Raw genomic sequence first — 25634 nt, 5'->3', positions numbered from 1 at the left:
CATATTAAAAGAGAAAATTTATCTTTTATCTATTTCAACAGATGCAAACAAACAAAAAACTTCTGATAATAGCAATATTCATTTAGGTTTAAACAAAAATAAACAAGACTCTCAGTAAACTAGCTCCAGAAGGCTTAGCAATCATAATAAAGTGTATTTTCATTAAATAGATAAAATCTTAAAGTAAGTGTCTAATCTGTGACAGTCAGAATTAGAACAGGTCATGATATGCCACCAAAAACCACTATTTACCATTACGCTGGGATGCCAAGCAAAGACAGTAAGTAGAACTAAACAAACAGAACAAAAATTATAAGATCTAGAATGGAAGGAAAAAAAAATTAAGCACTGTCAATTCTTGTAGCGTTGAGAATTCAAGCTAACATATAGGTAAATAATTATAATTAATAGTGGGTTTAGAAAGTTTCAAATTCAAGTAAATATTAAGATTTATTAATATTCTATATATCAGCTACAAACAATGTGGAATTTCAATAAAATCAATAACATGTACAATACCCATATAACATTTGTTTTCTAGGAATAACACTAAAAAATATGTGAGGATAAAATTATTAACAAATCTCTAAAGATAATAAATAAGCAGCAAGTAAATATCATATATGCCATAGAATAGATGATTCAATATTGAAAAATAGTCAGTTATTTCTTAATTTAATGCTCTACCCCAGAACCATATACAAAAATATTTAAAGCAACATTATATATAATGACGAAAACCCAGGAACTCCCCAAATGCCCATGAAGGGGAGAATGTTGTAGAAAATTAAACAACAGTGGAAATAAATCAATGAGAATTACACACAAGGACAGGGATGAATCTCAAAAATTATTTTGAGTAAAAGAAGAAATTCAGACATTATGATTCAATTATTAGATTAAGCCCAAACACAAGAAAAATGCAACAGTATTTGTTTAGGTATAAATACATAGGTAATAAAAATCTACACAGATGATCCTTTTTCTTGACTTAGATACTAAGAACAGAGATGTTTGACTGTGTACCTGCTTGTATATTTGTGTGTGTGTAGTCCTTGTATTTATGTACTATTTCATATAATTTTAAATTATGAATTTTAGTCTATTTCAGTTGTCATGTATTTTCCAGCGAATCATATAACATTTAGCATTGCAAAGTTTTCTAATTCCATAGAAAATTTATGCTTTAGAAAATTTGTTATATTTCCAATTTTCTTTGTAGGTCAACTTTCCCTTGGCCCAAGTAAGATGAGAACATAAACAGCATGCTTACACAGGAGGCAGAAAGAATGATAGGAAGCAGAGATAAATGTGAAGTACTGGATTTTTACCCAAAACCCATCACACAGGTGAAGGCTAGGCATACCAAATCAAGTGAAAGAAATTTAGATGAATTAATAATTATAGTTATTATTAGCTGAGTTTATAATATGCCCAAATAACTGGCCAATTATTTAGGTGTATTATCTTTAATCCTTACAGCAATTCTGCAAAGTATAACATCAGAAAGATAAATTGATTTGCCACCTACATAGCTCATGTACAGAAAAGACAATATGAACCCAGGTGCATCTCTCCCTCACATGTGTGCCCTGTCATTACTCCATATTGTCCAAATATTTATTATTCAATGTCTGACAGTGGGATGTAATGGAGCGTGATAAGACCTGATTTTAATCTAGTTTTGCAAATTATTATCTGTTTGACCTTGGATAATATTTAATAAATTCTTAAGGACCCAGTTCCATATTGCTTCTTTTCTTTTCTTTCTTTTACAAATTTGGGATAATAATTCCTACTAGAGTAAGTATGTGGTTTAAATAAAATTCATATGTAAAGTACCTAGTACAAAATATCTGCTCAATAAATTGAAGTTTCAGTTGATTAAATTATGTGAGCATCTCCAAAAATTTTCAGCATCCTGGGGTTAGAAAAAGGAACAGATGGTTGGATTAATACAGGGCTTATTGAGAAAATAGAAGGAAAAGATAAGAGAGCTGGAAAAGTGAGGATACTGGAAGGAACCATTCATGGGGTCATGGCCAAGTGGGGAGACAATGAAAGCTGGAAGAGCTTGGTTCTCTGACTAATAGAGAACATTCTTGGGATGAGCAGCTTTAATGAAGTTGAGAGGAGAGAGGAGCTTTATTTGGAGAAAAGGAATGGAAGAAGAAAATGAAAGAAGGCTATAATTAGATCAACCACAACCGATCCAGAGCAAAAACATTTCACAGTCTGCACAATTTCATAACTATTTAAATACTCACACTCCAGTTTGCCTGATGGGATGATCTATGAGAAAGGTTAACCAGGAGGACCTCATACTGCGCTTGGTCATAGTTTTGCTGCCGATTTGACTTGGAATGCAATGTCTCAATGCTGCTCAGATGTCTCAGTCCTACCAAACAAAGGCTTCTCTAGTTCTATGACATCCTCAGTATGAAAAAAACAGAGCTTCTCTGGTTGAGTGAAAGCATATGGACTTCATACCATATGTTACTCATGTTCATTTATTTCTAATTATATACCTTTCTGAATCCATGTTTCCAACAACCTAATTTTGCTGTCCTTCTACAAAGACTTATTTTCTCTGGTTACTTCTTCCAAGAACTAAAATGTTTTCTCTATCTCTATCTAGTTCATATGATCTACCAACTTGCTGTTCCCCTGCCAAGGTCTAGAACTGTGGTACCCCTTCAATATTGTGCACTGTTAGACATACATCAGCCCTAACAAGCAAAACAAGCTCAAGACAGATGTCAACCAACCAAGTCAAGTATCACTGATAAATCTTAAGATATCCTCAGAAATTACTAGAAAGCAGTCTGGAAATATGAAATATTATAGATTTCTAAAACTTATGTAACCTCTTCTTCAGCTGATATTGTAAAGGCTGTTCATTATTTGTTTTCTCTCGGAAATGTGAAATTGTTTTAATTCTGTTCAGCATTGACCTCCAACACCCCCATGAGACATACCTTACTGTACGCAGAAGAGATGCTAATTCAAGACTCTTTAAGTGACAAATGAGACACTGCAGTAAGTAAAGTAGCACTTTGGCTTACACTGAACTTCATACCTGAGCGCATAGCCTCTTTCTGAATGCTTTCATAGTCATGCCAGTCCTTTCTTCTCAAACCATCTGTCCATGCATAGAATTGCCCATCTCCCAGGCCCAGTGGAAATGTCTGTGGAAAAGGAAAGTATTCAGAGCATAAAAAGGAGGCACTTCCTTTTGCATGGTAGGTAAATACAGCCGAGCACATAATAGGCAATCAAAGAATATTTGTTGAATAAGTGAATCTTCTGAGTATACTGAAAAGAAAGCTATTGCTAGTGACAAGGTTAATATACATTTTAAAATCCTTTTCCAGCTTTAAAAATGAGAGTATGTATCATCCACAACCCCTATCATTTCCTATTTTATTTCATCCGGAGACACTAATAACTCTGTGTATCACTTCCTCTGAGCATAATACTAGTAATGGTATTAAATGGAATTAATTTTGTTTGTGATTTGTACAGTTTCATTCATTTTGATCAAGTATTTTTGTTTTTTTTTTTAATTTTTTTTAACGTTTATTTATTTTTGAGACAGGGAGAGACAGCATGAACGGGGGAGGGTCAGAGAGAGAGGGAGACACAGAATCTGAAACAGGCTCCAGGCTCCAAGCTGTCAGCACAGAGCCTGATGCAGGGCTCGAACTCACGGACGGCGAGATCATGACCTGAGCCAAAGTCGGATGCTCAACCGACTGAGCCACCCAGGCGCCCCTGATCAAGTATTTTTGAATGGCCTTATTAGCCACTAGGAGCCAGACACGATGCTAAAAACTCTTTGTACAGAAGATTGCTTAATCTTTATGATAATCTTTCGTTGTAAACCTGCATTTTTCTGCCAATTAAAGTAATGCCCGGAGAACTAAAATAACTTGAATTAAACCACAGTAGTAAAGTCAGGACTTGGCCCAGTCTCTTCAGACCAAAATTGTGGTCTTAACAACTATTAATACTGTCTCTCATCTAAATTTCTGCTAAAGTATGATACATGGTTATACTTTTTGTTGAAATTATCACTTACTCAACAACTATAGTCACAACATATGTTTTTTGCTTTGGTAAAACCCAATATGTTCCAATGTCAACTTGAAAATTATATTTGTGTACAGTGCTGAAACTACTTCTTTTTTTGGTGTTTATTTTTGGTAACAAGAAACAAATGTTTTGAATGAAGTTTATTTTCACAATCTTAATACTCAACTTAATGTAAAATAAATGTTTTCATGTTCACATACCATTTTTTCTTTTACTTGGTTTACTTTTTGAAATAAATAATACATCTATAGAATGGAGAGAAAAAAATTTCAAGTTTCAGTTTATATAAAACAAAAGATGAATAATTTCAGTGAGGACATCTTATTATAAGAGGCTTTCCAAAGCAAATAAAATGTCTATTTCTTAGTTTGAAACAGTATAACTTATAACTACTGTACTTATGAAAAATTATCTCAGTTCATCTTTATAGGTTCTAAAGGGTACACTTGTTTGAAAGGATGAAAATGGAGCTTCACATTAAAAAAGTCCTTAAAATCAGAAGAAAGATTTGCCAAGATGACTATCATCTACATATTTAAACCAATTTGTTACAAGAGTGATGATTTCAAGAAAATGAAAATAAAGAGGAATAAACATATAAGGATGATGACGAGTTTATGTAAAATATTAAGGATAATAAGGATAAATTTTAAAAGGGGGTGACAAGAAAGAAAAGTTATGGAAAAATTAATAGAAAAGAACATAATAAAAATGGAAGAAAATAGGAAAAAACAATTTTGGAAAAAAAATTCAGGCTTATAATAGCAAACATTAGAAAAAAAAGTCATGCATTTTTCCTAATTGATATTGATTTCATAATTGGAAATTTTACCAAAACTCAGCTAGGAATCAGAACTTTTAAATAATCAAATAACTTTAAAATACAAAACTCATATGTTATCTCAAACTTTCATTTACAATAACAAATATTGAACAGTAATGAAAATCTCTTACAGTGATTTAGAAAATACCAATTTATAAACAACACTTTTGGATTAAAACAGATAATTTTAAAATAAGTTTGGGCATAAAACATAGAGATATTCTTGTGTAAACTCTAAATATGCAAAAGTCTCTCTGGTTACCTATTGGTTCACAAACGGGTCCTGAACATGGAGGACAAGGAGAGACAAAGGAAAGAGGCAGGCCACTCCAGTTTGTTAGGAGACAGAGGTACTAAGCAAGGGAACTTACATACAAGGCTTGTCTTGGGCGCCAAAAGACAAATAGGTCCTTGCTCAAGTCCACCAGAACTTTCAGTTTATATAGAGGCCTTAACTGGGCTTAGTTACATACACAGTCCAATAGTATAAACAACACCTTATTCTCTCAAGGCTATTTATTAAAACAGCTCTTAGTGTGGGACTAGTAGGTAGAATGTACGTTCCAAGGACAAGGGAGGGGTGAGGTGCTTCGATTGCCCAGGTCCCCTTTTCTAGTCAGCCAGTGGTCATATCCTCATGTTGACCTCCTCCAACACTTCACCCATCTTGACCAGGTCTTACAATCTAACACATTCCCCCTCTTCTCCAATGTGCCCAATGCAGTCAGCAAGAGTTTTATTACCATGGAAGTAGCTCATTTGGTGGGTATCTGGCTGCATTTGAGGCAGAGGTCACAGTGACAATATGGGCACATACAAGTAAAAACACAGGTTATGATAATGATTTCCAAAATAAGTAACATTTTTTTTTTTTTTCCCACTAAGAGCCCCATGATCACAACCATTGATTTACTAAATCCTCCAGGCTGGGGGTTAGATTACTCTGGATGTTTACTTGTATCTTCATGTGATTTAATAAAGATAGGTTAGCAGACTCATCAGGTGTAAACACACAACATTGTGTTTGAATAATGACACAGGCACTTCCTTGAAAGGCAGTAATAATGTCCAAGGCCATACTATTTTGGAGGACAGCTTCCTTTAAGGCTTGCTGGGTGAGGTTGGTAAGAACTTCTATGTGTGCTACAATGTCCTTCAGGCCAATGGAGGAAACAAAGAGGGGAGTCAAATGACTATACCACTGGAAAACAGAACATCCCTACCTGGCCTTAGAAAAAGAGAGGTTGGAAGCTTTTAGGAACTTGACTTGTTGTTTTCATAGTCCATTATTCTTTTCTACCAACCCTGCTGTTTTGGGGTTATAAAGGGAAATAAATATTTAATGCTGTGTTCTTTTACTCAGTCTTGCACATCACAACCTTTGAAATGTAATTTTCAATCACTATCTACTCAATGAAGGCATCCATCCATGATACTCAGATTCTCTAATCTTCTAATAGTGGTAGCCTGGTCTGCACAGTGAGAGTAGGAAGCTAGGGTTAAGGCAGAGGCAGTGTCCACACAAACTAAGGTATATTTAGAAACCTCACTTGGAAGGAGGAGGCCAATATAGTCTACTTGCTAATATCTCACTGTTCGGGAATGATTTTGTTTGGGAAGTCTGCCCCAGACCCCTTTGGCAGTTGCCTTGGGCATTATTTAGTACATACAGAACATGCTGTTATTGCATTAAACAAGTCATTTATTCAAAGGCCAATACATCGTCTTTGGCAATATACCATCCCACCCAGGCACTATGGTGGTTGCTCTTTCTATGCAACCAATCTGCTGTATCTACTGAAGAATCAGTTTACGGCTCATACCTAAGCTAGGGAATCAACTTGTTGATTGTCAGGGAGTGTCAGGACCTCTATGAACCAGACTTGGAAGACAGTGAGGTCTGCCTAAGGCTGTTGCAGGTAAACCCAAATGTGTTTCCACATATCCTGACCCCACAAGGCACATTCACAATCATTCACCCCTCAGCTTCCCATTGCCCATGCTAAAGGGTCAATCCTTTTAGAACTACCCAACTGTCAGTGCAAAGGGTTAAAGGCCAACCCTCATAAGTGATTCCCAGCCAAACTGCTGTGAGTTTGGCCTAACTGGTTACTGTAGTTCATTTCTGTGTCCATCCAGATGGTGTCAGTGTTTGGCTGAATAGCAACTGCAATCTCTGTCGACAGATTGCCCTGACTAGACCAATCACTGGGAATTTCCCTTGTTTCCTCTCTACTGGTACTAGAGGCCAACAGAGGAATAGGGGCAGGAACATTTGGAGGATCTACATCCTCTTCATAGCCTAGTACCATCTGCATTCCTAGAGAGAGTGGGCTGGTGGACAAGGTCTCCTCTGCTGTAAAAAGGCATGCCACTTAGTCAAAGTGGGAGTTTCAGCCAAGGTATAAGTGGGTCAATTAAACATATTCTCAACCCATCCTTTGATAGGAGGAATGTTCTTACCACAATGTGTTATTCCTTTGTGAGAGGCTCTATCTGGAGGGATGCTGCTAGGAGCTATTGAGCTGGGGTGGATGGGAGGGGGATATATCAGGCTTCTATTCCTTTCCAGAGCTATGGCAAAAATCCTAGGGCACTGTCTCTTTCTGTTGTCTCTGCCACAGTGTCCAACTCACACCTTCTAGAGTCACAGATACATCTAACTCAAATTGCAGCCCTGCTTGGGAGATGCCCAGAGCTTTAATTTGCTTCACTAGTAGTTTTGCTTTCTTAAAGGGAGCTTGTTGCTCTGATGCCCAGTCCTACATATGCCCTTTATTTACCAGGCAGTTAAGAGATGGAGAAACTGGGCCAGGTGGGGAATATATACCTTCCCAAACTGTCAAATCCCTACAAAGGCTTGTACTTCTTTCATGTTTTTAGGGATTGGATACCCTTTTCAATCACACCTTCTGGGACAACATACATTAAATCTAACCAGATGACTCCCAGAAACTTTATGGTGGTGGCTGGGCCCTGAATTTTCTGTGGGTTCACTGCCTATTTTCCCCCTTGCAGATGTCCCAACAAAATCTGCAGAGTATCCAGCTATAGAGGGAAGTCTGTACTTGTTAACATTATATCATCAATGTAATGCGCCCATTTCACTGATGTGAAAAAGGAGAACAAGAACAGAGCTTGAGCTGCCATCCCACGATATACTGTGGGTCTGTGCTGGTAGTAACCTTGAGGAAGCACTTGAAACGTCCACTATCGCCCTTCCCACATGAAGGCAAATTGATCTTGTGATTCAACAGCCAGGTGTATACTGGAAAGAAAACATTGCTAAGTCCAGTACTGCATGATACACTCCTAGGACTGTGGCCAAAGTATCTAAGATGTGTCAATGTTGGGCACAGCCACATGGATTGGGAGCACTACCTTATTCAGTTCTCAGTAGTCCATGGTCATCAGCAATAAGCTATTTAGCTTTTTTATTGGCCTTATCAGGCTGTTGAAAGCACTGTGGACAGGGCATAAAACAGCCACTTGGTACAATGCCTGTATAGTTTCTCTTATTTACTTATGTCCCCCCAGGCAATTTATGTTGTTTGACATTTACCAATTTTCATGTGGATTGGTAGACTTACTGGTTGCCAGTTGGTGTTTTCCCTCAGCATCGGTCTGATTGCTCTAACTCAGAGGTAGAATTCACCCATAAAGGTTTTTGTGGAGTTTGACCTTATAAGATATCAATATGTTCCCTGGTAGAAGAGAGAGAAAAAAAAATCTCATATCCTCAGGGCAGGGAAGTAGGTGAAGGGTAGGGAAAGCCCAATTTGCAGTGTCAAAGGGATCTTCCTGACTGCAACCACTTGCCTTCCACGACCACTCAGGGGACTAAAAAACTTCTGAGGGTTACTATGTATGAGAAAATATTCATCTCAGTATTAACCAGACCCATCACCTTTTGTTTCTGGGGGACCCATGAATAGTACACTCAACATGAGGCTACGGATGGCCTCCAACAGCCCTTGCCTGGAGGTTGTCTTGGCCTGAATCCTACACCTGGGGGATGGGGGCCACCACTCCAAATAAAAGTGTATCCCCAAGACCTCTGCTGGAGCTGGTGGAACATCAGGGGTAGTAGGTGCAAGTGGGGGCAGATCTGACTGTTGTTTATGTTTTAAGGCTTTCCACAGACTGACCAACAGTGTTGGGTTGCTGTTATGTATTTTCAGGTGGAAGTCCCAGCAGCAATGAGGTCAAACCACATTTGTTTCTGGGTTATTCTCATCAAACCTTTTATAGCTAACTAACCAGGATAGCTTTTTGGGTTTCATGTTCCCTCTCTGTCTCCAGGTCTTTCTCACAGTATTCCTGGGATTTGTCAGTTTCCCCCGATGAGTAATGGATTGCCCAATGTCATAAATGTCTTGTCCCAGGACTAGGCTCAGCATGGATATCAGTATTACATACCAAATGCTGGCAGTGGACTGGAGAATCTTGGCTTTGATTCTTGCAATGAATTTGGCCTGATTGGGGCCGACCCCATTCTTAACTCCCTAAGCGTTTGCTCTACCTCCTCTATGCCTCTACAGACTCCAGTTTCAGGGTCTCATGTGCGCAGGGAGATTGTCTCATTGGATGAAGCCTCCCTGCAGGCTAGAAAATCCAACCTATAAAGGAGTGAGCCCCTTAAACTGCCCTGAGAGCACCATGTGGACACTGCCAGAGGGTAGGGTGTGCAGTGATGTTTTGCTCATTTTCTCTGTCTCCTGCCTGGTCAGAGAAATGCTATGTACCTCCCCCCTCCCCCCAGCCACACTAACCATATGTGGATACTTCCCCTTTTGCTAGACCTTGGCAACTGTATCAATAAGCTCAATTGGAGTATATTCTCTCATCAAGAACATTTTCTTAATTGGGGGCAGCCCCACTGGATGGGGTTGCTGTTGCTGTGCCTTTGCTTTCATCTGGATTACATACAGGTCAGACACATGGGGCATTTCATCCGTTTTACTGTCAATCATGACATTAGCCTCTTCTTTGCCCGCTTCCTTTCCCAAGGAAGTCCACTTCCTAGAATCCCAAGCAGCCTTTGTCAGAAGCCCTTGCTTTAATCCATGCAGTTCAGGCCCTCCTAGCTTTGCAAAATGGCACACTAAGTCCTCCAACTTATCCTGCTCTCCCAACTTGCCCTCCAGGCCAAAGCTAGGAGAGTTGTGGGCACTGCACGTCCTTCAAGATCCTTCATATCTTCTTCCAAATCTCTAACTCCCGATGGGCATCGGTGGCCACTGAACTGTCATGGCAGAGAATAGCTCACTGCAGCAGCCACTCTTCTTTCTGTCATATTGCTCTACAAGCAGTTCCTCAAACAATCACATCAGATGAGCCAGTATTTTCGGGCATCCCTGTGCTTGCACAGTGGTCCAAAGCATCTAAAACACAGGCCACACCTCCTCACATAGTGGTCTATAGCCAATGCACAATTTTCCCTGCAACTGCCTCCTTCCCAAAGATCACTTATTGGGTCTCCTAGCTGGCTTGCCAATTCGCCGCATACACAGAAGGCAGAAAAGGATTGAAGGAAGACGTGAGCCCCTCCAGATTGGTAGGGGGTGTGTTTAATATGCAAGGAACTTATGTAGGAGGCTCATCTTGTGTGCTGCAAGACATGTAGGTCTCTTTACCCCACCACCAAATCTTAAAAGTTTATATGGATGCCTTAACTAGGTTCAATTCAGGATATATTCAGTCCAAATGGTCTAAACAACACTTACTCTCTTAAGGCTATGCCCTTTAAACAGCTCCTAGCGTGGGGTTGGTTCTAGAAGGACAAGGGATAGGTGAGGATCCTCCAATTGCAATGATCCAGCTTGAGGGTCAACCAGTGGTCATGTCCTCTCTATGACCCCCTCCAATCTTACCAGGGACATTTTGTTTCTCTTGTTTTGGCTCATTTGATATAAGAATTTTTAGCAACTTCTAATACAAAGCCAATTGAACAAAAGAGTTAATCGTTGCTTTCTGCAGAAACTCTATGAAAATGACAGTAAAGCATCAGATGAAGCAAGAAAGCAGCTAGTTGAATTGACGCACTTTTTGTAAATGGCTAAAAATTACTGGAAAGGAAACACTTTTTAATGCCACTGAATTTTGAAATTACTTAAAATTGGAGGCAATTTAAAATTGGAGGTATTTATGAGGGTGAGGTTAAAGGTCACAACAAAATGACTGACATTTACACGGGGCAATTAGACTCTCCTGGGTTCTCTTCCCAATTCCAACAACAAAGTGATTCCTGAGGCCCATCCACTATGCTCCCCACCCATACAGTAGTGGATTTTGAATGTGAGAAGTACGTTTTCAGGCTACTAGAAGTCATTGAAAACCAGGATGCCAAGCAGTAGTGAAAATCAAGGTTCCTTATAAGTCTGTATACCAAGCATTGTTAACCAAAGCATTCTGCTTCTACTTGGCTCCCAGAAAGCTGCCGTCCACTTTAACTCTGGAAATTGGAAACAGATATGGACACTGCTTCCAGGTATAGACACAGGCTTGTATGGGGAAGTCCTTCTCAACCCACAGATCTTTGTAGTAGTATTTTCACTACTTCACTTATGGCTATGAACAGGTAGTCAAGGATTACCAACATTTGGGAGACCTTTGGACATAAAAATGGAGGCCAAAATAAATAAAAGATATAACAAACTTGAAGGAAAGAGGCAATGTAAGGCTCAGAAAAATAATCCTCCAACCTAAAAATGTAATTCCATTCCCTCAGAGAGCTTTAAGGAAAAGTTCCTTCATAGAAACAGAAATTAAAAAAAAAAAAAGCATTCAGAGAATTAAAAAAAAAAAAGAGCTCTTAGAAAGTAAAAATGGGATAGCAAGCATAGGATAATTAAAAAAGAGTTTGGAAAATTAAGGCCAAAGGAACCCTACTCAGATTTAAAAAAAAAAAAAAAAGACACAAGAGAGCCAGAAGCAAAGAAGGAAGGAAGATAGCAAAATGGCAGCAAGCCTAGAGATCATCCAGCCCTGAATGTGCAAGGGAGTTGGAAAGTAGCCCTTGAAAGGTTCTGAAAAAATACACACACACAAAAACATCAAATAGACAAACTTACTTTTTGGCTATTTTTAAAAATGTATTGAAAGGAGAGTTATAATTCTTCTGAAGAGGGTGGAGTAAATTACTGAGATGCATAAAAAATCTAAGCAAATGAAAACTGGGACAATTAATAAGGCTCGAAGGAAAAAAGACAATGTACAAGAAAGAAAGTTCAATCATAGCATATTATTTGATTCAGATATGAATACTCTTACCTAAATATTGGCTTAACTAAAACTTGTCTTATAACTATACCAGGGGTTGAGGACAAGGGTGAAGACAGTTAAATACACATTTTATGTAATAGGAAAACAACATATAAAAGCAAAATGAAAGAAAAATCAAGTATCAGTAATACACACATGCTATCTACAAATATGGATGCATATAACAGAAAAAAGGTAAAAGATAGACATTGTTGCCCTGGGTTTTAAGAAATTACAGGTAGAGGGAAACGGGCTAGGGGATTGCTGGTTACCATCATAGGCTTTATATTAAGATTACATTTTAAAATTATTTGCAAATATTACTTTATGTACAAAAATAAATCTCAAAGTTTTTTTACACATTCTTGATAGTTATCAGTACTCCAGCAAGGTATATTAGCATCATGAGAATATTTTTTGATGGTAGAGGAATCAGGTTAAAGCAGATCATCTGAAACGGTGCTTTAATAAAGGCTATCCAAGGATTTGCTACACTAATACCTCTTCTTATCTGTATCAGTGTTACTGACAGACCAGCAGCATCAGCATCACCTGGGAACTTGTTAGAACTACAATTCCCTGGTCCCAACTCATGCCTGTTAAATCAGAAACTTTGAGAGGAGACACAGAAATCTATGTTTTAACAAGTTCTCTAGGTGATTATAAGGCTTACTAAAGTTTGAGAACCACTAACTCATATGAATAGGAAAGTGATACAATTATCACATTAAGAAAACATGTCAGACTTAGTCACAAATCATGTGCCACAAACTCTTGAAGAATCTTTTTTTTTCTTTCTTTTTCTTTTCAGGGCTGATAACCAATATAAAGATTAACTGTGTTTGCGTCCTTTTCACCTGCTAGAAAGGTAGGTGAATAAACCTAAATCAGCCCCGGTACATTTGTATAAAACTACCTTGGTTCTGACAGCTTAGCCATCCAGTAAATGACCCATCAGTGTTCCGACCTTTCCTTTCACATGAGCAATCTCCAGCGCTCAGATCCATTTGCTTCTCTCCCGGGTTATATCATGTGTCCTCTCTATGACTACAGTAGTACAGATCCATTATCTATGACCTTGTAAAATAAATATAACGAGGATCGTACCTTCATGAGACGTATATTTCAGACCCATCATTCAGTCAGCCATTTATTTGTGAGCACCTTTTGTTTTTCACCTTGTAGACTTTTTATTCATTGCAATGTCACTACACTACAAATAATTAACTTGAAAATATTACCAGGGATGGAAGAGACAGAATCCATTAGGTAGAAACCATATGTAATAGAGCTGAATCCTGGAGACTACTGAAAGATAATATACTTGAGAATGGGTCATGAGAAAAAGTTTCCAAGAGTAAAACATGATTCATAGGCAATGTGTTTACCAGATATAGCAAACTCAAGCACTTTCTGGGGTTAGAAATGTGGCACAAATGGGTGAAAAAGTAGGGTGTGCCACTCTAAGAACTGATGGATTTTTCGGCTATCTAACTACTATATTTAACTACTGAATAATCTTAAAACATGTCTCAGATGAGACCCAGATGAATAAAGTCTGCAAAACCCAGGTGAATAAAGTATCTCACCCTTTACCTCTAGAGTAATTTTACTTATAACTACAGATAGTGATGATATTGAAAATAGACACATCTGCAAATCACTATGATGAAAAGATTGTCTATATCCTAAAACCTATCTTATGTTTTATAAATCAACAAACAATAGACTTTCATTTTCACAACGAACCATAAACCTACCACTATACCTGTTCCTTAGAAGACAATATGATGCAGTAGAAGTACTCTGGATCCAGAGCCAGAAGGCATCAATTAAAATATGGTTTCAAACTATAAACAGAAAATCTACATTTCATTTAGGTCCTTCAGTTATGAAATATGTGAATTCATATATGAAATTAGGATAATAAAAATAACACCTACCTTACCCACCTTAAAAAGTTTTTAAAGTAGTAAATCAGATAAAGTATATAAAAGCCCTTGGCTTATCAAAAAATGACATAGAAATGCCAGTTATTTTTGCCATCTAGGCTCTTTTTTATAGATATCTGAGTTATTTCTATCGCCCTTCAAAAGTTATAACACAGTTGCAGGGAAAAAACTTATATACATTATACAAATACTAAATTAGGTGAGCCAAACTCTATGACAGTAGGTGTTAATAGCACATAGAGATGGGTGTGAAATCGTATATTTGGTGTGATTAAGTTTCTAAGCCGCCTAGAAGACGTTCTAAACTAATAGAACACTACCAAAAGAGCAATATCACAGATGGTATGGATGGGAAAAGGAGATAAGGAACATTTATTCTTATACAAGTTTATTCTTATGTGAGCCAGATTATGAACTGGAGTGCAGAAGTATTAAGGTCACATAATTAAGTCTTAAAGATCACATAACTAATAAGTGCTAAACTAGAATATGAGCTGTCTGCTTTTAAATCTTATGAATTACAAAAAAATAAATAAGCATGGAGACTTTTTATGACTCTCTCATTATTCATTTATTCAAACTTTATTGTATAAGGTCATTTAAAAATGTTAGCAAATAAAACTAGAGAGATAAAGTGAAGACCAAAAAATAATCACACCACTCACTGGGCCATAACAAGTCATTAAAGGCTCTCAAAGTGAAGGGTAATACAATAAAATGTTTTGTAAAGGTTAGTTTTGTTGTTGCTCTAACATCTTTTTCCTTCCTGAGTTGAACCCACTTATAGAACATTCAATGGGCCTGGAATCATCTACAGAGAAGGTTCTGCATTTTTATATACTCACAAAACATATTGATAAGTTAGTGTCAGAACATAAAATTATATTTTTTTAGCGGACAGAAGTCTTGTTCTTCACATTCTGTATAAATTCTCAGGTTTGATGTCAACATAATTCTAAGATACCAACAACATAAAATAAAATAAACCTTGAACTGTTATCAGTCACTGAAACCTCTGGTCTTCCTCTTGACTTTGTAAACATGATTACTGAAGCAGAGATGAGAATTCAAATGTTTGAAGCAGGAAGGGGGGGTGTACTGAGTTCGGCTCCTATTTTTAGATCTCAAAATTTTTCAACAGAATCTGGAAATCTGAGTTCCTATATAAAATATCTTAATTTTAATAAACAAATTCAAATATTTGAAAAATACATTGTGAAGGATTATGTCGTCAAATGTCTAGGCTGTGGTTACCATTCCCAAACCGAAGGCCAGGCTTTGGCCACACTCTAAATCTTGACCTTACTCATTGCCTTAGAAACTGATGGCATTATCTTTCATCTGGTGTGATATTGGCTGTGATTGCCAAGACCTTGAGCATATTAACCTATCCTCTGTATCTGTATTAGTATCTCAACTCCTGAGAGCACAGGATGATTTACTATGTATCATTTTAATGAAACTCATATAGTCACTCTACAAGGTGTCTGTGTAGATCATTATAAATAAAGACAAACACTGAGGCAAGATTGGTGAGGAGATCTGCAAAAGTGAAAATGTCAGGGAAAGAGTAAGTCCTGGTAAACGGTAACTAAATAGTGGTCTGGTTTTTATTTTGAGCATAAAAAAGACAAAACAATCGAGTGGCTTGATGCTCAGCATCCCAGATAAGACCATTTCTTCCTGATGCTAAAGTTACATTGATCACACAATTTACAGAATGAAATTGTGTCATAGAGTAATAGTCACTTTTATTACATATATGTCTGTATGGAATTTATCTGCAAAGAAATAAAAAAAGGATACTATCATACTCATGTTATAATAGCATCAACATTTTATTTTAAATAACTACATTCATGTAACAAAAGGAACATACAATTTGGTAGTTCTACTGACATCTGCTCCCTGCTCCAATCTCTCTGAAACAAGTTTTTAATGAGATTTTCATTCTTCGGTCAGTGGGAAGATCTACACATTTTTCTTTGCAAAGGCAAAGGTCACAGACCCTCACTTTATGATTTCTTGGGGCTGTTTGTGAAGAATTTCTGAAGATGCCTCCTTATTTAGATCGGACACATGTCTGGGTTGCTGAAAAAGATAGAAAAAAAAACATTGTGTTTTAGCTTTTTTCCCCTATACTGTTACTTCATAAATTCCATTAACATTCCGACCAGAATTAATTGTCAGTAAACTGAAGTTTCTGTTAGCAACCAGAGAGATCAGTAGCAAACTATTCTCCTATGAATACAGGACAACACTGTTAAGAGTTTATTTTAGTTAAAGAAGATTAACTGCTTGGTAAAAGCCTCCCTGTAATCAAACAGGGGTAAGAACTCAGCAGTAGCCATAATCCAGCTCACATACTATATTTCTGTTTAAGCATATGAGGTAGAATAGTTGCGTTAGTGACCCTCAAAATTACTGTAATTTTTACTTTTCCCATCACAACAGAAATATGTTAACTCAGCAGGAAAGCCCTCCTTATCCCTGATTGCTATGCAGCAGCGTACCTTGGAGAAATATTCAGGAGATCAGCATCTTACAAAAATGACAAATTTTCTGAGATTTTTTTCCCATCTCAAAGTATTCTCTTTGTGATTCCTAAGGGGAAAGATAAAAACAATAAAGAAAACTTAGTATAGAAGTGGACACCATTTCTGTGAAAATTTAAAAGCAAAGAAAGATCATGTCAAAAAAAAAACATATTATATTAACCTTCAAGAATCACCTGGCCCCCTGGTGAAGGAGAATCCATACACTTGGCAGTTTTCTGGGGGTATAAAGCCTGGGTTTCATGACCCCCTGAACTTTTCTTCAGAAGGACATCATATGGTGCCTCTAGATAGATTTCCACCCTATCAATTCTTCAAGGAAAAAACATAGCATCCTCAGTTGTTCTCCAGAATCAATATTATCTTAAACTGTGACTCTATTTTCTTATTAATCTGAGCTCACTGTGCTATGTCTAAAGGGAAACATATAACACAGAAAGATGAAATGAGGATTAGAGAGAAAAAGCGAAGATCTTTTGTCATGATAAGTATGATAGTGACAAGAAACCAAAATAGTGTCAATTCTTTCTCCAAGTTTTATGTCACCCGGGTGCTTTTATGTAAGTACTAACAAAATAAACACCAGCAGAGCACTATGCCCAGAATTACAACTGAGGATACAGAATTAGTTCATAATTAAGAAATAATTAGGCTATAGCATGACTCAGTCATCGATTTCAAACTCCTAAAATGTCTCTGTATAAACATATGCTGAATTCAGGTATTATTATCATTTTCATAATAATTAAAGTCATCAATGCATCAAACCATATGCATGCAAACATAGCTAAGACCTCAGCATTACCTTCAGTGAGGTCTTTTCTACTTTTAGTATTGTTGGAATTTGAAAAGCCTTTCACAGTGACAATTTAAAATTTTTATCTGAAATATTATTTGCCCTAAATGGTGAAGGCAATTGTAATATGCAAACTTCATGCTTGAAAGGCTCAAATATGTTTTTTGGTCTGTCTTAATAGCTGAGTTGATGTTTTAAGTTAATTCAATCTTCAGGAAAATTTAGTAAAAAGGTAACACATAATTGTGCAACCAAAAATATAACAAATTTATTTTCAGTTGTATCATAATCTAACAAGTAAATTATATAAAATGGATCATTGGTAAATCACATTTATTGCTTAGAGATAGTAGAGGATATTTTTCCATGTTCCCCTTCCACTGTCAATATTTTAATACTAGTATAGTTTTATTCAATCTACCATTTAGCTGGTCAGTCAACAGGCATTTAGTGAATGCCTACTGTAGCACTAGAATATAACTGTCAGCAGACAAAATTGTAGAGTTCAGAGACCTTATATTCTAGTAGGAGGAGGCATCCATTGAACCAATATTAATTGAACATCTACTACGTGCTTGGTACTGTTCTAGGTATTTGAGATTTATTAGCAACTAATGCAGAGAAAGCTTCAGGTTCTTGAGAAGCTTACATACTAGGAAGGTAACATTTAAAAAAATATAAACAAGTAACTTTATAATATCACTTCCAATGAAGTCTTTTATACTTTATTAATTTAAGTATTGTGAGGGGAAGGTAAGGGACAGAGATGAGTTGGAAGATAAGGGACAGAGATGAGTTGAGTTTGGGACACTGAATTTAAGATGCCTAAAACCTAGAAAAAGGATGCTTGGTAATAGTTGGATTTACTGGTCAAAGGAACAATAATACTTTTCCCAATGGAAAATTTCACTGTAAAAATCATTAATCAAAGTATTTTATCTAAATATAAAGACCTGTTCTTATATGGGTGGGCAAATACCTTTTCACAGGAAATTGTCAATGCTTTTGAGTATCCAAACCGGGTTGCTTTTATAGTACTGGTTATGGAGACTAAGTATAATTTGTCTGCAGTGTTTGGGGGAAGAATGGAATCCCTACTTCTTTAAATACCAAAGCATAAAATGTCAGGACTTGACAAGTAGAAGAGAAAGCACTTAAAATCTAAATCTTAAAAGGGTCTTGGATCATGACTTTCACACCTAATTATTTCAAATACCAGCAAAGATGTTTTCCAAGCTCTTAATTTAGAGCATCCTATTCAACAAATTGTATACATGAAAGACAATAGATCATTGTGTTTTCCTGGTATCTACACTGTACTCTGAAAATAATTTACTTACGGGAAAGCAACTTTGATTGTTGAAGCCTACAGTCAAAAGTTTTTAAAAATTACAACTAAATTTGAAACACACTACTTTATAGGACACAGATAGGAGATTGGATAGCTTATTATTAAATGCAGAAAAAAAAGATTTATCTTCATTTAGTCATGGAACAAACAAAGCTTTGCATTATATTTATCATTTCATGTTAAGGGTGTCAAGTGTATAACAATGCAATTTATTCTACTTTACTGCCTTTGGTATTTTGAAAAGTACTAAGGAGACATTTCATATTAATAATAAGTATAGGTATCAATGAGTAAGAATACAATAAAATATTTTACCTTTATAATCAGGATTTCTCTTTTATCTCTATGCTTTAAGAACAGATGGCCAAGACATACTCGTGTAATCGGAGATACTATTTCTGATTGCAAAGTGATCTAATCTAGAAATGTGACTTTGGCTAAACTCATTAGCATACATCTTTCTACCATCCCAAATATCTGAAATAGATAATTCCTGATTCTTTAGAGAGATAAAATAATTAGTTTTAAAAGCACAAATTTCAGTGTCTCACTCTCTTACTCCAAAAAATGGGAATAATAAAGCTTATCTCACACATTTGTAAGGTGAGGATAAGATTTACTTGGAAAATATCCATTATAGTCCTTAGCACACAGTAAACGTACATAAATACATGTATACTTATTCAACTGATTGAGAATTTAACTATATTTTCAATTTTAATATAAAAATCATAGAGTTTTGGGCTAATATTTTATCAAATACAGTAAAACTTTTTATTTTGTGTAAAAATTAGTAACCTTATGTATCTAGGAAAATAGATCACTTCCATTTAAAGTTTTGAGTATTCTGGACTTCCTAAATGCTATGAACATTTTAGACCTTTAAAATTTCTCTAATAGTGGCGCCTGGGTGGCTCAGTTGGTTAAGCGTCCAACTTTGGCTCAGGTGATGATCTCACAGTTCGTGGGTTCGAGCCTCATGTCAAGGCTACTTTGGATTCTGTGTCTCCCTCTCTCTCTGCCCCTCTGCCTCTCACTCTGTCTCTCTCTCTCTCTCTCTCTCTCTCTCTCTCTCTGTCTCTAAAAATAAATACACCTTAAAATTTTTTGTTTTAATTTCCCTAATATAACTACTCTAAAAATGAATTGTAAAAAATGAACATTAAGGATTTTTGGTTTCTACCTCAACCTATAAATAGTCTGAAAGTTGTCACCCTGTCCTTACTATAAGAATGAAGCTAAGCAAATTTTTCTTGGATCCACCGGAGAATTGAGGCTGCAAGGGAACCCATCACCCAGAAATCTAGAGAGACAGGCAAATAGAAAAAGCCACAGCCAAGATCTCTTTAGTTGGAGCAGAAGATACAGGGGCTATAAACAAGTAATAATTAGATAATTTTGATGAATTGATGAAATTAACTATAGAGTAGCATGAGCATTATAAATACTTGGACTTCAAGTCCCTGGCTTTAGGAATCCCCATCCTTTCCTAGGTTTTACCTCCAGGAGAGAAGGTACCAACCATGTCATTATGGTAAAAAGCTAAGAAAGACCCTCTAATAGTTGCTGGAAGAGAGGAAAAGCAACATCTGTAAAATGTGCCTAGAGTGTTTTCTGTAACAAATACCTACTCTCCAGGGAAAAAGAAAGACTACCAGAGACTTATTCACCTTGAGGAAAAGCCATTTCCCTCTGGATTCCAGTCTACTCTAATGTTCTTGTATCATGTAAGAGGAAGCTAAGAAAGCTTCGTGAAGGTTATATGCCAGGGAAAGGCCCACTAAAAGACTGGGATTTAATTGTAAAGTTACAGGACATTTGCTTTCCCCCATCCCTTACTATGATGCCAACAGGGCTCACGTGTAAAAATTGTGGATGATAGCTGAAAGACAAAGGTTCTACCTAAACAGCAGTTTTCTTAGAGAAGCCCAAAACAGAGGGGAGACCAAAACAGGGAACCTAGAGGAAATTGAAGTTTCTGGCATATGCAGCTACAACAACATTAAATACAGTCCAATTCCTAGCCACACAAACACAAAACCTAATAGTAGAAACTTACTTTTATCTCAGGTACTATTATCTTATACATTATGTCAGTCTTTCAACAAAAAAATTAAAAGGTATGCTGAAAGGTTAAAGAAAAGCAGCTGTCTAAAGAGGCAAAGCAAGCATCAGAACCATTTTCAGATTTAACATAGATTTTTGAATTATCAGAAAGTGAATTTAAAATAACGAACATCTTAAGAGTTCTAATGGAAAAAGCAGACAATATGTCAGGACACATAGGAAATGTAAAATAAAGGTGGAAACTCTGGGAAAGAATCAAAGGGAAAAGCTAGAAATAAAAACATTAATAGAAGGTGCCTGGGGTTCAGTCGGTTAAGAGTTCGACCCTTGATTTTGGCTCAGGTCATGATCTCACAGTTTGTGAAGTCAAGCTCTGCACTGGCCTCTGCACTAACAGTGCAAAGCCTGATTGGGATTCTCTCTCTCCCTCTCTCTCTCTGCCCCTCCCCCGTTTGCACAGACACAAACACACACAGACACACAAACACACACACACATTCTCTCTCCCTCTCTCTGCCCCTCCCCCACTTGCACACACACACACACACACACACACACACACACACATTCTCTCTCTGCCCCTCCCCTATTGGCGCGCACACACACACACGTGCACACACACACACACACACTCTCACTCTCTCTCTCTCAAAATAAATAAAAAAACATTAATAGAAATTAAGAATGTCTTTGAACCTCATGAATAGAATGGACATAGTCAAGAAAAGAATCAGTGGGCTTAAAGCTATATGGGGACTTCCACAACTGATATTCAAAGATGAAAATTAATGAGAAAAAAGAAAAATAAATAAAAATAAAATCTGAGAATTATGGGAGAAAAATATTTGCATTAATAATCACTGAGAATTTCCCAAAATTAATGTCAAATACCAAACAAAAGACCCAAGAAGCACAGAAAATACCAGGCATGACAAATACCAAAAAACTCTATACCTACCCATCTCAGATTAAAATTTCAGAAAACTGAAGATAAAGAGAAAATCTTAAAACAAAACAAAACAAAACAAAAAACAGAGCAGGAGTGAGGGGTAAAAATTCTGTGCCCAAATCCAATGTATGTAGGTTTTTCCTTACACCATCGTGCAATTCTCCAACACCCGCTTGGGAGTCCTACAATTCAACTCAATTCCAATACTATCTGCCCAGAGATAGCACGGTTCCACTGGTTAAGGGTTCAGTCCTACACAAATGGCCCTCACTTCGGGTGTCAATTACAAGTCCAGGTGCTTCTGACCCACTGGCTATAAATCAGAGGTTCCTATACCCCCTCCTTGGGTTTGATTAATGCTAGAGTAGCTCACAGAACTCAGGAAACTCATTATATGTCTTCACATATATCATATCTGAATAACCAAATATATATTTCTTATAAATTGCAATATTACAAGGGAGTTTGGCATTATGTTACCTATAGAGGAACAGGGATATGACTTTTATTTTTTTTAAGTTTATATATTTTGAGAGAGAGAGAGAGGTTGTGCACATGCACAAGAACAGAGAAGGGGCAGGGAGAAAGGGAGAGTGAGAGAATCCCAAGCAGGCTCCGCACTGTCACTGCAGAGCCCAACACGGGGTTTGAACCCACAAACTGTGAGATCATGACCTGAGCCAAAATTAAGGTCTGATGCTTAACTGACTGAGCCATGCAGGAAACCCAGGGAACAAAAAGACTTTAGAGGACTTTTTGTCAGAAGCCATGGAAGCAAGAAGGAACTGGAGTAAAATACTAAAAAATATTAAAAGAAAAAAAAAAAAACTAGCAACATATAATTCAATATCCAGTGAAATTATCTTTCAGAAATGTAGAAGAAATAATGACTTTTTCAGACAAACAACAGCTGAGGGGACTTCATTGCCAGGAGGTCTACCCAGCAAGAAATGTTAAAAGATGTTCTTCAAAGAGATGGAAAATGATATAGTGAAGAAACTCAAATTTACAAAAAGGAAGGAAGAACATCCGAGCAGTAATAAATTAGGGTAAATTTTTCCTTCACTTTTAATTGATGTAAAACATAATGGCTTGTTTAAAATATTAAGAGTAGTGTATCGGGTAAATACAGCATATGGATGTGAAACAAGTGACCAGCCATATCATAAGAGAAAGGAAGGAAGCATTGAGAACAGTTGAGAACAGTCTGTTGTAAGGATCCTGCGGTACTTACAAAGCAATATGTCATTGTTTGAAGGTGGAGGAAGATGAGTTAAAAATTAATAATGTAAACTCTAGGAAAACTAATAAAAAGTTTAAAGGAAGTAGAACCGACACCTGAGAGGAAATAAATAAAATTATATAAAATAATCGAAACTCCAGAAGGTAGAAAGAGAAAATTACCACAACAGATAGACAACAAACATGATAAACATATCAATAATCACTTCAAATATGAATAATCTGAATACGCCAATTAAATGACAGATTGTGAGAGTGGGAAATCTCCATACCTTCCTATCAATTTTGCTGCACATCTAATACTACCCTAAAAGATAATGCATATAAATAAATAAATACTTGCCTATTTATTAGGCAAATAAGAATTAACAACAAATACCCACAATAATGGAGATAATTCAAAGGGACACAGGAACCAACTGAAACTGTTTCCAAATAGTCACAGCTAAAACAATTTGAACAGAAAGAAGATAGTATCAGATTATAACACAATGTATTCATTAAGTTTCCATGAGACCATACTGATATAAGTAAATTATTAAATAAGCAAATAAAGTTGAAAGAGACAAATATTCTGTGTAGAAGCAATATATTTATATAGATCTCCTACCCTCAAGTAGGTGGAACATACCTCTCAACTCCGTAAGTGTTGGCATAGTGACTTTGTTCCAAGGAGTACAGTATGAAGGGGGTGGGGTTAGAGGTAAGAATTTCATAGTTGGAGAAACCAGACAAATACACTTTTAGCTAGATGATCAAGGACAACACCAATATTGACAAGTCCTGGTGGCATTATGTACCCTTGATATGATGTCACAGACATGGCACTTTACCTCAAAGGGCCTTCCCCCAAAAATCCATAACTCCAGTCTAATTATGAGAAACACAGCAAACAGTCCTCAAAAGAGGGACATTTTACAAAATACCTAATCAGTATTTCTCAAAACTATCAAGGTCATCAATAATAAGAAGGCAAGTATGAGAAAGTGTCACAAGAGGAGCCTTAGGAGACATGATGACTAAATGTAATGTGGTACTCTAGGATGTATGCTGGGACAGAAAAAAAGACATGAGGTAAGAATTTAATAAATTTTAATATAGTATTGACTTTAGTTAATAACAATATATCAGTGTTGTTTCCCTAATTGTAATAAATGAATCCTGCTAGTGTTAAGATGTTAGTAATAAGAGAATCTGTTCTAAGGTTATGAGAACTCTGTGTACCTCTCTGCAACATTTCTGCAAGTCTAAAACTGTTACCAAAATAAAGTTTGATTTTAAAATAACCCTCAGTCCTTTCAGCATTAGTTTTGGAATTTTAACAATATTTATACTTTTTATATTATTACACATATCCATACAGCTGAAGTGCATACTTGTCTTTCCAATTCACAGCCCTGTTGTCAAAATGTCTCATTCTTTACTGTGATGTATACTGGCACAATTAATAACTGTGAAATGAATAATGGGAAAAGATGGCATTGGCTTTCTCTGTGTTGTACTACTTTGCATTTAGATGATGATAAACTATTCATTTTAATTATTTTTATTTACTTACTTTGTCTTGATACCATTTAACATTCTAATGTACCAAGGAACCTTTTTGCCAGCTTGACTGGGAAATAGAAATCCATTCAGCAAAATGAATTTGTGGAAGGGCAAATATAAATTTGAATAAAATGAAAATTAAACCAGCAAGCTCTAGCCTCTACTTATTAAATCTATGAATAAGTAAATGAAACAGTCTTGTTAATATAATTCCTTATTTTGATCCTGGTTATTATGCCCACATTAAAAGAGAGAAAGAAAGAGAGAAAGAGAGAGAGAGAGAGAAAAGTATGTTTATTTCATTGAGTTACAATTATGGTTATCTGTTAAAACATTGGAGGCTGATGTCAGTTTGTCTTTGTTTTTCCTCGTGTGTACGTAGTTATTATGATTCAATAAACTGTAGCATTAAAATAAATAAAGGCTGTTACTATTTTTTAAATGTCTGGTCTTTTAGAACTATTGCATACTTTTGACCAATGATTCTGGATTCTCCCTCTATAGAAAGACAGTTAGAATGCATAATTTTTCAAATGGAATCTCTTAAATTATATCACATTGATGCTTTTGAGAGGGTTCATTGTGATCTATCTCCCGGACTTACCTCTGTGAGAGATCATTGGGATCAAAATTTATCTTTGCAATTTTGTAACATGTAAGATTATGATATTATTTGTGAATTTTAAGCCATGTAATCATATAGAAGAATGAAATCACTTTAACAACTTGACCATATTTTCTCCTTGGTAACTAGACATCCTTGTAATAGCTTTTTTTCTAGAATAGACAGTGGAACCAGGGGAAAAAAAAGAAAAGAAACAGAAAAACAAAGAACTCGAGAATTTCTGTAGTCTAATGTTTCTCGTGTATTTTCAGCAATTATTTATGCTTGAAAAATTGTTTCTTTGTATGTCTTCCTATAACTTTCACACAAAGCTAAAAAGAATAAATCCTTTCTTCTACATAACAGCCATCTAATTATTTGAAGTCAAT

At 36.3% G+C, this 25634-nt stretch overlaps 1 protein-coding gene across 2 annotated transcripts in view; it reads right to left on the bottom strand.

Annotated features, from left to right (window-relative positions):
- Positions 1 to 25634, bottom strand: part of GALNTL6 (polypeptide N-acetylgalactosaminyltransferase like 6) — a 1200087-nt gene that overhangs the window by 766472 nt on the left and 407981 nt on the right. Inside the window, exons 2-3 of one of the 2 annotated variants that reach the window (XR_007457937.1) lie at positions 16647 to 16737; positions 15923 to 16224 (exon numbers count right to left, since the gene is read on the bottom strand). Coding sequence is in view for 1 of the 2 variants with exons in the window: in XM_049631330.1 (XP_049487287.1) it covers positions 3080 to 3188 (109 nt within the window). In the remaining variant the exon portion in view is untranslated. Of the gene's footprint in view, positions 1 to 3079; positions 3189 to 15922; positions 16225 to 16646; positions 16738 to 25634 lie in introns of those variants that run through there. The other variant, XM_049631330.1, reaches the window with a different exon arrangement.

This window comes from Panthera uncia, chromosome B1 (assembly GCF_023721935.1).
Source record: "Panthera uncia isolate 11264 chromosome B1, Puncia_PCG_1.0, whole genome shotgun sequence".
Classification (NCBI taxonomy): Eukaryota; Metazoa; Chordata; class Mammalia; order Carnivora; family Felidae; genus Panthera; species Panthera uncia.
This window is presented reverse-complemented; position numbering and strand designations above follow the sequence as displayed.